This window comes from Manacus candei, unplaced genomic scaffold (assembly GCF_025592945.1).
Source record: "Manacus candei isolate 608988 ecotype Guabito, Panama unplaced genomic scaffold, ASM2559294v1 h1tg000022l, whole genome shotgun sequence".
Taxonomy (NCBI): Eukaryota; Metazoa; Chordata; class Aves; order Passeriformes; family Pipridae; genus Manacus; species Manacus candei.
The window spans coordinates 3519078-3531242 of record NW_026138070.1 but is presented as its reverse complement, the minus strand read 5'-3'; the positions used below and the strand labels follow the sequence as shown (position 1 = coordinate 3531242).

The 12165-nt window shown below is 52.4% G+C and overlaps 1 protein-coding gene and 1 long non-coding RNA gene across 8 annotated transcripts in view; both read left to right on the top strand.

The window, feature by feature from the left end:
- Positions 1 to 6871, top strand: part of DISP3 (dispatched RND transporter family member 3) — a 38963-nt gene extending 32092 nt beyond the window's left edge. For all 7 annotated transcript variants that reach the window (XM_051786217.1, XM_051786215.1, XM_051786212.1 and 4 more), the window contains 2 exons: positions 290 to 456; positions 1456 to 6871. In XM_051786217.1, coding sequence (XP_051642177.1) covers positions 290 to 456; positions 1456 to 1818 — 530 coding nt within the window. In that variant the 3' untranslated portion in view covers positions 1819 to 6871. The remainder of the gene's footprint in view (positions 1 to 289; positions 457 to 1455) is intronic.
- Positions 6872 to 7578: 707 nt separating this feature from the next.
- LOC127470586 (uncharacterized) overlaps positions 7579 to 12165 on the top strand; it is a 53698-nt gene continuing 49111 nt past the window's right edge. The window contains exons 1-2 of the long non-coding RNA XR_007904330.1: positions 7579 to 7781; positions 11183 to 11317. This is a non-coding gene — a long non-coding RNA (uncharacterized LOC127470586). The remainder of the gene's footprint in view (positions 7782 to 11182; positions 11318 to 12165) is intronic.

Sequence of the window (12165 nt, the reverse complement as noted above, 5' to 3'; positions counted from 1 at the left end):
GGCTTGGATTCATTTAGCAAGAATTAGTCTAGATTGGCATCAGTCTGATTTATCTGGGTGCTCCACTAGCCCCAGCAGGTCTGATTGCCTTATGGAATGGTCCCTGTGGCAAGGGAAGGTGAGGGAAGTGTTTGCCTCTGTGGCAGGAGTGAGTGTGTACAGGACTCTGGCCAGCACGCAGACCTGTGGGATACAATCCCAAACTCCCTGGGGATTGACTGGTATCAGTGGGCCTGGCCAGCAGTCCTGGAGTCCTTGACATTTGCCTGACATCACCTTCTTCACACAGGGGTCGTCTGCTTGGTGGTGACCATCATGTACTGGTCTGGCTGGGAAATGGGAGCTGTGGAGGCCATTTCCCTCTCCATCCTCGTTGGCTCCTCTGTGGATTACTGTGTGCACTTGGTGGAGGGCTACCTGCTGGCAGGGGAGAACCTGCCACTGCACCAGGCAGAGGTGAGTTCTGCTCTTCCTAGAGCCTTGCCTTGGTTCCTCTCGTGCCCTCTGTGCCACTTGCCTGGGATGCAGGACCCACCACAGGCAAGGGGGGACATGTCCCACCACCCTCACAGCGCCCTGAGGGTGTTTGCTGCTTGTCCAGCTGACTGCTCAGACTGTGAGATTGTGTGCCTGAGTACAGTAAACCCAGCTGAGGGTCCTTTTCTTGCTGGCCACAGCTGTGCCCAAAGCAACCCCTTTTCATGTCCAAGTGAAGACAGTCTGTGCTGGAACAGCCCTACACTCCTTCTATAACCTCTGCAAATTGCTATGCTGTGCTGTGCTGGACCTTAAGCTTTTTTATGGCCTCCCTTCTTTGGGAGGATGGAGACCACACAAAAGCTTGGGATCCCTGATGCCAGGTCTGGTGCCTGCATGCAGCACCTGTGTCGTGCAGGCCCAGCAATCAGCCTGATGTGGTGCAAAGGAGGCACAAAATCCAACAGGCTTTACTGGATTGTTGACAAACAATCCTGTGGCTGTTTGTCCAGTGGGCTCAGAGACTGAATGAACTGTCCAAGGTGTGCTTTGTTGTGACTGGGATTTCATGAGCTAAGCCACCTCTACAACTCTCTGACAGGATGGGGGAACCAGGCAGGGGTCGGGCTCTTCTCCCAGGGAACCAGCAGTAGGACAAGAGGGCACAGTCTTAAGCTGCACCAGGGGAGGTTTAGGTTGGACATTAAGAAGAAATTCTTTACAGAGAGAGTGATCTGACACTGGAATGGGCTGCCCAGGGAGGTGGTGGAGTCACCATCCCTGGAGGCGTTTAAGCAGAGCCTGGATGTGGCACTTGGTGTTGGTGCCGTGGTCGAGCTGACAAGGCGGTGTCGGGTCAAAGGTTGGACTCGATGCCCTCAGAGGTCTTTTCCAGCCTGGCTGATCCTGTGATTCAAAGCCCAAGCTGTGAGTGCAGCCCCGTGTTGCTGTGCCCTCACACCGCTCTCCCTCCCCCAGGACCCCCGGGCGTGCCGGCAGTGGAGGACCGTGGAGGCCGTGCGGCACGTGGGGGTGGCCATCGTGTCCAGCGCCGTCACCACCGTCATCGCCACCGTCCCGCTCTTCTTCTGCATCATCGCCCCCTTCGCCAAGTTCGGGAAGATCGTGGCCCTCAACACGGGGGTGTCCATCGTGTACACGCTGACTGTGAGCACGGCCCTGCTCAGCATCATGGGCCCCGGCACCTTCACCCGCAGCAGGACTTCCTGCCTCAAGGCCGTGCTGGGGGTGCTCCTGGCCGGCCTGCTGGGCCTCTGCGTCTGCCTCGCCCTGCTCAAGAGCGGGTTTAAGATCCCTCTCCCCAACGGGACAGCCCTGTAGAACCCAGGCCAGGAGCCTCTGTCCTCTTGCTCTCCCTTTCTTTTTTTCTTTTCTTTTTAAAGGATATTTTTTGTAAAGAAAACAAAAGAGGAAAAAAATCCCCTTTTTTTCCCAGAAGTTTTTCAACTCCAGATGCACTTTATTTTCTAATGAGTTTTGCTCTAAACTTGTATTTATTTTGGGTAGTGACGGATGGATGACGGACAGTGAGGGCTGCCCAGGGAATACCTCAGCCCGTGAGTAGGAGGGGAAGAGGTCTCCTTCTCTCAGTTTTCTTTCTGCTTTTCTTTTCTTTTTTTCTTATCTTGTTCTTTTAAATTTCTTTTTTTTTTTTTTTTTAACCAACAGAGCTTTCTGGAACCGCAAAGCTAAAAGGGGAGAAGTTGGGAAGGCCATCTGATCCTTTAAAAAACACTTCCCTCTGTCTCTTCCCTCCCCTTGTCCAGGGTCAGCATTGCAACGATGGCTCTTGAGGTGATGTCCTACCCCCAACTCCAAGCCTGTGCCTCTCTACCTGAGCCTTCAAGAACAGCAGTGAGCTGTTGGAAAGGCCTGGAGAACAGCATTATCTGGTTCTTTACCTGTACTCAAGCCAGACCAGCAGTGAACTCACTGCACAGGAGCTCTCATGGGTGTCATTGTGGGATCCAAACTAGAGGTGCTGGGTGGCACCACCTTCTTTCATCATTCAGGGAGGGTGTTGGGACACATGGCTTTCCCCTTCTTTCTGAGGGGACAGAGCACCTTTTGCTGGAGTCTCTTGGGTCTGTGAACAGCCATCAAAAGCCTGCCCTCCCCTCCTTCCTCTCAGTAGTGAGGCCAAGGCAACATCAATGCCCAGTCCCTCCTGGTCACCTCACCAGTCACTGCCTCTGCCCTTCATGGTGGAGAGGAAACAGCCCTTTGGTCACTGCAGTCAGCTCTTACTCTGAGGACCAGGAAACCCCTGGGTTACCCAGGTGGAGCCCATACCTGGTGCCATGCACAGCATCCTCTGTGGCAGCTCAGAGACACCCTCCTGTGTGGGGACACGAGGGCAGAGGAGCTGCAGCTGCCGCTGCTCCGAGCAGATGGTTTATATTAAAGTAAAATGAAATCGCAAACTGGTGCCATTAACAAGTACATTTTAAGCATCACTGGTTCTATCATATTTTAAAAATTGAAATAGCTAAGTGTACATTGATATGCAGCACAGCTGGTCCTCAGCAGAAGGGAAGGGTCGGGCCCACAGGGAGATACATTAACCATTATCTGAGGGACGTGGCCAGGAAGGAGCCTGACTCCATTTCTTTGCAGATTCCATGTCCCTGGTGGCTTTGTGTTCTCTGTCTGGATCAAACCCCCTTTCTAAGATGGAAATTCCAGGAAGCCCATTTCCAGCCAAGTTTTGGGGCCTTTGCTGCCTGAGAGACCAGCAGCTGCTTCTGCTTGGCTCAGTGCATCCCTGCTCTAATCCCTGCTAATCTTACACCTTCACATCATGTCACCTCTGGGGAACTGGGTCAAATGCCTGTTTCTAAAGTAGGTTCCCCAAGGCGTCAGCTGGAGAGAGGAGTGACAGGACAGGACTTTTGTTGATTCCAGGGGGAAGCCAGAGATTGCCAGAGCAATCCTGCTGCAGGCAGTGAGGTTGGTGAGACCGTGAGCAGAGCAGACCTGGTTTCTCCTCACTATCCCATGGTGCAGCTGAGTCACCCCTTTCTGCAAAGTGTTAAGTGTTCCCTGGCACCTACCTCTGATCTGCACCAGCTCCTGCATAATGAACCCCGTGCCCATGAATAAATGGTTCTGGGAAGGATTTTCGACTGTGCTTAAGCTGTGCTGCTTTGATGGCTGCTGTGCACGGTCCAGCCCAATCCTTGACCTGCAAGCCATGCCTTTCCCTACATCTGGGCTCCAGGTTTAACTCCTGGTGGTGCCCTGAGCACTCCTGAGTGGCAGTGAGCAGAGAGGGCAGGGTGCTGATGATACACAGCCCCCTGGGACACGTGTGGCTGTGCAGGTGCTGCAGGGGAGAGCGAGGTAGCCCTGCTGCTGCTGCTGCGGATGCTCTGGCTGGTGGCCTGACCTGAACTTGGCAAAGACTTCAACCTCATTGGGGTGATTAAAGCTGCTGGATATTTCCAGGTCACCAGAGAAGAGAATAAGGTGCTGAGGGCACCCTTAAAGGAAGTTTCTCCTTCTATGAGCCTGAGGAAACTTGAAAGGCCTTTAGGACAAGGCATAGATGTGCTTTGAATCCTGCAAAGTTGAAAGCTCATTTCAGCCCCTGGTGTCCTACATTTATGCTCACTATAAAGAAGCTACATAAGCCCCCCACCTCCAGCAGGACTCTGGACACACCATGCTGAGAACATTCACTCAGCCACTCTTGGAAGGCAAAGATTAATTTCAAAGTAGTGGGAAACCTTTTATGTCTCCTGGGTCTGATCTGGCAGTGTCTGATCTGCAGACGAAAATAACAGAGTTCTTGGCACATGACAGGGTCCATCCTGTTTTCTGGAGCAGGCAGGGAAAAGGACAAGCTCTGATTTTGCCTCCTCTTCTCTGGCCAGCCCAGCTCCCTCCATGCAGAAGGGCTGGCTGGCACTGGCAGGAGCAGGGCATCACCTTGCCCTTGACTGTTCAAGGTAATACTGGGAAAGCAATGGCTGGAATGACTCAGAAAGGAGCAGGAGACACCAAGATAAGTGCAGAGCTGCAAGCAGATGATTCACAAAGGCACACTGAGGAGACTGTGCCTCCCCAGCAAGGAAACTGAGGCAAGGAGAGGAAGAGGAGCTTACACCAGGTTGTAGCAGGATGGCAGAAAAGTCAGGAGATGATCTTAGGTGACGTTTTTCGCTGCAAGGACTCATTGGATGTTGGTAGTGACTAAACACAGTCATGGCACTTGTCTTAAGATCTAACCAGTCATTTGCCCCATCACCACTTCCCTCTGCACACCTCTGTGGTCAGGGTGGCTGGTGCTTTCTCCACGTGCAGTGGAGTGAAAGAGGCTTAGAGGTGGGGCCCAGCCTCCCCCAAAACACTTACAACATCCAGATCTTCCCAAGCATCTGTGGAGATGATAAATCAGGAGCAGATGTATACATCCATTTCCTCGTAGGCAGTGTCCTCCCTGTGATTACAAAATATCCATAAAATTATAGAGGTAAGAAAAGGGATGGCTTTATCTGAGCAAATGTGGAGGTGGGACTGACAGCCCTGCTGGGAATTGGTGCTCTGAGGCAGATGCTTGTAGCAATAAAAAACAAGGCCTCACCTGTCTGGTACTGTTCCAGGAGCAGATGCTCAGCCTAAATCGATTCCTCCCACATTTCTGCCTATCTTCTTCCTCTGATAACTCCTCTGTTTCCCAGACCATCTCTTGGGCCCCCTTGTCTTGCTGAGCAAGGATCAGTCTGCTCCGTGGTAGCAGCTCTTGCCTAAGGTGCTCACAGAGTCTGGACTGAAAGTGGATGGAGAAGTCTCAGGGAAAATTTCTCAGACAGAGGAAGCCAGGGAGTTGAACTGCTTCACACAAACCTGCCAGTTTTGATGTTTTTAAACAGTAGAACACATCAGACCAGCCCTACTTGGAAGAGAGTGCTCTGATTTTCCATTTCAAAACAATCTTGCTGCAATTAAAAGGAACCATAGGTGAGTTCTCAGTTAGAGCACATGGCAGGGGAATGTGCCTGTTAACTGCCCACTCCTTTATTTCTAGTAAATGGTGTTTTGAGGGTTAAGTTCTGAAAAGTTAATGTTTCAGGAGGGGAGTCATTGCAGTCTCCTGCAGAACAGAGCAGGTCCTGTCCTGCCCAGGAGTTCTCTCCCCAGTGCTGAAGCTCTGTGATTCATGCACAGAGCTGGGGTGGCTGCTCTTTATCTTCAGTGGAGCTGCTGAGTGAGTTCAGGGCTCCTTGTGGCTGTGGACACTTGGGGAGAGAGTCCCTGCTCTCAACAGCCATGTCCACATCAGCTTTGGAGCAAGGTGGAACAGAGCTGCTGTGATGTGCAAAGATCAGTGTCAGAGGAAGGAACAGACCCAGGACTCCTCACTCTGTTTGTTTCTTTATGTTGTGGTGCCTCTTGAGGGTTTGGGCAACTGGGCCATCAGGTTTGGCCACAGAACTCAGCAATTGCCAAGGCTGCAGGTTCTGAAAGGGATCAGTGGCTGAGCTGGGCTGTGTTTCTCAATCCCTGCTGGACCTGAAACTGTGTCAGAGCAAAGGCAGCCTGAGAAATATCACGAAGGAGAAGGACACGTGGCATGTTTAGAGAGCTACTGGGACCACTGACACAGTAGTCTGGATGCAATGGTTCTCCAGAGACCCTGGCTTTGTCTCTGCTGGAGCAAACTGGGATGTTGCTTTATGTCACAGTGTCTAATTCTTTTAGCTTGTCCTCCACTGAATTTTCATACCAGAGCAGCCTGCCCTCCTGCAAGGTTACAAAAGGCCTTTTATTTAACCCCATGACACACATAAATCCTCCCACACTGTCCACTGTGCAGATTGATTTGCAGCCAGGGAAGACAAATTCACAGTCTCTTGGCTATTTCTTCTGAAATCACTGCTCACCCCAGATAGCACACAGGCCATAGTTCAGAGATTTTTCAAAGGCCTCTGCTAACTGCTCTGCCCTGGTTTAGCACCCAGGGTCCCAGAGCTAACAGGCTTTCAAGGCCTGTCTCCATCCTGAGGACAGAGTTGTTTGGCTTTCTCCTCTCCACTCCTCCTTTGGGCAGGGGAGGGAAGGGGGGGGCGATGGCCAGGAACAGAGCAACAAGAGGATGAGCAGAAAGGTTTGCAGGGGCCAGCAGAACAAATGGGAGGGAAGATGGTCCAAAATCCAAGGGGAGAAGAGGTGTGAGCACCCCGAGGACAGAGGCAGGGAGGGCACTGCCGTTTCACCACGTCGTGTGCAGACCTTAGAGTGTCAGTCCTCAGAGTGATGTAGCACAATTCCTGATGTACGCGTGTTCCTTTTGTAAGTCGTCTCCTACCCTCACTATTTTCAGTGTTCCTTGATTTTTGGAGACTGTTGTAAATAAAAGATTTTGACATTCTCACGTTTGGATCCCTCACTTGTCCCTGTGTCACTGTTCACGCAGTGACAGCCAGAGTGGCGCTGGCAGGATCTGTGCTGGGCGTGAGGAAGGCAGTGGGAAGGAGGCCACAGAACCAGTTCCCAACAGGCACAAGATTGGCTGCTCCTACTGCTGAAATCGAGCCTCTGGAAGCCAATTTATCACATCCAGAAGAGCTGGCAGTCTGGAAAAGGCAGCTCAGGATCCCTCACAGGTCTGCAAGAGGACTGGATCAAACAGGAGCGTTAGCCAAGGTTTGTGGAGCCTTTTTACTCCTCCACTCCATGCTGTGCTTCTTCCAGAGCATGAAGATTGTCCTGTGCCGACTCCAAGAGAAGGGGATTCACCTGCCTGCTCCTGCAGCACTGCAGCTTCTCAAAGCACATCGTGCCTGGCACAAACTTCTGGTCGTGGTTTCTCTCTGTGCTGCAGCACCAAAGGGCTGTCCTGCACCTCCCAGGACCCCTGCACCCCCTCGTTTGGATGTGCCCACAGGGCACCCAGGTACAACACTGCTGGGAAGGACAGCACTGACAGCACAAACCTCCCTCGATTTCCAGCCCTCACGTCTTCAGTGAGGCCAAAGTTTCTGGTGAAACCTCTGTTAATAAATACCAGGAAGGCTCAGATCAGTACCCACAGGAAGGAGGAATGTGTTCCCTTTAATGAGAAGTTGGAGGTTGCCAGTAGGGGAGGGTTTATACTCAACCTTGCCATTGGGAAATCACCAGGAAAGCCTGGAAGGGGGTTGGTTTTGGCTGTGAATTCACTCTTTGCCCCAAGAGCAGGTGTGACAGGCACTGCCTGGCACACGGGCAGGGAGCTGTGTGCAGGCTGTGGACCACAGAGGAGGCACAGGTTTTCCTTTGCAGGACTGAAGGACCACCTGGTGAGTGCCCAGGTCTGCCAAATGTGGGGATGGGGACCCAGGAAAGGGGTGGGACAGCTGCAGGCACAGGCAGAGATGGACAGTTTCCATGGCTCCTCAGAAAACGGCTGCTGGGCTGAGGAAGGGTTTGGGACAGGGGAAGGGGCTGGGAGGAGGGATCACACAGGGTGACAGCTGCTTGCTATTCATTTCAAGCTGGCAGAGGAGGGAAGGAACTGTGTTTCCATCTGCAGGAGCCTGTCCATGCAGGCTGCTGGCTCAGCCCCCGTGCTAATGCTGATGGTCCACACTCCAAAACCTGCTGCCTGCCACTTGGCAGAGCCCCATCTCTCCCCCCAGGTGAGCGAGTCTGGTGTGAAGTCTTTATCACACACAGCAAATTCCCCTTGGTCTTCTGTCAGCCCCTGGCACAGCGAGGTCTCCATTACCTCCACAGCAGCATTTGAGGGCTCTACCTGTGCTCCCCGTGCCCCTTCTCACACAGGCTCCTTCCCACCCCAAAACCAACCCCACTGCAGGTGGCTTAGCACAGAAACAGGGAGCTTTTTAAACCTGACTCAGCCACGCTGATAGGAAAAAAGAAAGAAAGAAAAAAGAATATTTTCAGTTTTTTATTTATTTTTACTCCTTTGTGTTTTTCTCCCCCCTGCTGTGCTCGGTGCCTCCCCCTCTCTCTCAGACGGTGCCTATGAGGGCATTGCCCTGCATTGAGCTCGGCCCCCGGCTGGTTCCTGAGAGCCCCACAAGGCTCGTTATCCATTTCTGAGCAGCTCGGGAACAGCCTGCCCGCTCTGACAGCTGACACAGGGGTCAGTCAAAGAGGATGACTCACCCTCTTGCCTTCCCCGGTAATTTGTCACCCCGCAGATGACACATCTTAGTGGCTCCTCCAGAGCTCTGGCAGCCCCGTGGGGAGCAGTGCCTCGGGGATGCTCTTTTTTTATCCTTGTTGGCTGTTTATTCAGTTATTATGTGCTCCCCAAACCCTGAGGATGGTGATGAGCCAGAGAGGCTGGGTGCCAGGCTCTCCTTTCTGTAAGCCAGGGCAGGAGCTCAAGTGAGCCCAAAACAGTGGGTACCTGGGAGGTTTGTGGCTCATGTTTTTTTGTGTGTTGACCCACAATGCCTATTTCTTGTTGCCTTTTTTTTTTCCTCAAGTTAGAGCAAGTTTATTGACTGCAACAGGCAGGGACATGAAGCCTTGTAGCACCATGATGGGTGTTTTGACAGGGAGAAAAGCAGTGAAGGAGCCTGGATAGGAGTAAAGCCTGAAGTGGCTTGAGCTGGGGTGAGAGAAATTGCCAAAGACTTGGTTTCAACCCCAGATCTGAAGCAGAGAAGCTGCTTTGCTGGCTGGGGTTGTGTGTGCATCAGTCTGGATTAACCTGGCAGTGTAAATCCAGCCACGGCTGGGCTGGAAGGCAGCAGCTGGCACCAGCCTCTGGTGGTGGGACAGGGAGGAGGCTAAATTAAATTACAAACACATTTCTACTGCCTGCCTGAATCACAGCCTGCCTTAAACATGGAAGGTTCTGCTTGTGGAAAAGGAGGTTGTGAGGCAGCAGTGAGGGGTGACTTTGGGCAGGAAGGAGGTGTGGATAGCCAAGAGGGGGTAAGTCTGAGAGGAAGGGCTGTGGTGCTGCTTTGGGTAGCCCATGTGAGAGCATGTGGGCAGGGAGGACAGGTCATGTCCTCTTCCAGTGGAAGACGTGCCAGCCTCACAGTCCCAGGATGAGGGTGGGGGTGAGGACACCCAGTCACTGAAGGGCTCAGCTGAAAAGTGGCACTGAGAGCATTGGGGCTTGCCTGGGTTTGGCAGGAAGACAAGCAGCTTGTGCTCTGTGTTGGGCTCATCCTATCCACAGGTGTGGGCACTGATGTCTCATTCACTGACACCAGGGAGCTCTGCAGCCTCCTTGGAGCGTGATGGGCATTGGGTGATGAGGAACCTCCCATGTGAAATGAGGTGCTCTGAGATTATTTCTCTAACCAGGCTGAACCCCGGGAGTGGGGCAGGGCAAACTCAGGGTGAGCTTTTAAAACGGCTGTGCAGAGGTTGTTTGAGTGTGGAAAAAGTTTGCCTCGGCGTTGAGCACTGCCTGTCAGAACAGCTCCATGCTCAGGGCAGAGATGAGAGGTATGAGCTGCCCCTTGGTGGCATTCAAGAGCATGATGAGTTTGCAGCCGCCTGCCACGGCTGCTCTGCTTCGCTTGAAGGGGTTTGTGTTTGATGGATAAGGTAGTTTTGTCACGGGAGGGTGAGGAGTGATGGTTCATTGCCTTGAGTGTCACCTGGACCCGTGGTTGTTTCCTAAATGAGAGGCAGCCCAAGAAGTGCTGCCTGTGGGATTTTCTTTACAGCTCTTTGTTTGGAGAGGGGGAAGCTTCTCACAAGAGAAACTCCTTAAGCTGCCAGACTGCTCAAGGGGAGGGTAGGGGAGATGTGCTGCTTGGGTCATATTTGCTACTTTTACCTGTTCTGTCTTTAGACTCAGTCTATGTCCTCTGGCACAGAGACACAGCACTGCTTGCAGACAGCTGAAACAGTCTGGGGGGCTGGCTGAATTCTGGGAAAGCTAGACCAGCTTTTTATTTTGCTTTCAAATGCTACTGAGCTAGCTCTGCACAGTGCTCCTATGTATGCTCTTTGGGGGTCAACTGCTGCAGAGGCTGGTGGCTGATCTCTTAAGTTTGCTTTTTTTTTTTTTTTTTTAACCCTTGCAGTCTTCCTGAGGGTTTTAGTTTGTCAGAAGCATAGGTGTGAATAAGCAGACTTGCCCTCTGCCCCCATTGTCGTGTATCTCTCAAAGGAGCTGCTGTAAGGGAGCCAAAGGACAAACCCAGGCTGTTGTGAGTGCCTGGAATGACAGTGACGATAAACCAGGAGATGTCACGAGTGCTTTGTGTCTGTATGTCTTGAAGCTTTATTTTTCCTGATGTAAAAATGGAAGTGACATCTGTGTCTAATGTGTGAGGCTCTGACCTCAGTGAAATGTGCTGATGGATGCTGCTGGAAGGCTCCTGTGCATCATCCAGGACTGCCCTTGCTGAGCTGGCTCTTGTGTAGCACCCTTGCCATGTCCCAGGGCTCTTGGCACTGGGAATATGGGAAGGCTGCTGTTTCCTTGGGGCCTGGATTTTACATGGGGAGAGAAATCACACTCTGAACTCCCCCAGTGCGTGTTTAGGCATCTGGTGTGGTGACAGATCTCACCCTCCAGTATGCAGTTACCATCTTCCAGCTGCTGCCAGAGGCTCAGGTTTGCTGGGCCTTTGCTGCTCTGGAGCTTTATGGCTGAGCAGCCTGGTGATAAACCTGAGAGAAGAGCATGCCTTAACCCTGGAAAGCACAAAGGCCAGGTCAGAGACCCCCAACTAAGCACTAATTTTGTCCTCCACAGGTTATCACCGTGTGCTACCAGAGAAGACCCCCCAGTGCTCTCCAGAAAGCCTCTCTGTCTGCTCTCCTGGGGCTGCTTCTAATAAGGCCAACTACAGAAAAACAGATTCAGCTTCCTCCAGATGCATGGAGACAAGTAAGTTTTTCCTCCAGCACTGCTGCTCTGAGCCCATTCCTTCGAGCTGAGAAAGCTCCTTACCCAGCTGACTCATAACAAACCCTCCCTGCCCACTCACAGCTGGATTTTGGGGATGCTCTGTGCTGATGGCTGTGCTGTGGCAGCTCCCAGCAGGGTTAACCGGCTGCTGGGACAGCTCAGCAGGCAGAGCCACGCTCCCTGTGCTGTGTTTGAAGGGGGCCAGTGGCTGCAGCCCTGGCCTGGAGCTGCTGCAAGAGCCTGGCTGGGGAAGGCGGATGGTGACCAGCCTCTCACCTCACGTGTGCTCGCAGCCTGTCCCATTTATTAGCAGTTAAAACTCCCTGTCTCTGCTCCAAACAGAGTGTTTACAGCATTGACGTGAACAGCTGTCCCAGTCAGCCAGATCATAACAAATGGGAGCTCTGGCTGGAGTGTTATTTTGCTGCAAGGGGGCAATACATCTTATTACTAAACAATGAAGCTGGTGATGGATGGTGACGAGTCACTTTGCTGTCTTGCTTGATGATCACACTGAAAAATAAACATAGAACTGAGGCTGTTCACAGGGATCCAGGCAGGGCCTTGCACTGTACCTGGGAAGAGACAGCACTGAGGTTCTCTGGTGTCTTATCTGCAACAGCTTTTGCATCAGGCTATTGGTTATGCTCCCTCCTCTCCCAGAGGGGTGTGGTGGCTGGGGGAGAAAATTTGAGGGGAGAGAGGGGAGGGTGGCTGGTCAAAAACATGGGGTGTAGCAAGAGCTAAGGACAACTGGTTTCTTCCCTGCAGAGTTCTTGTCCTTGGTAACGTTGTCTCTTTATGAGGCAGTGTGGGTTGCCCGGTGC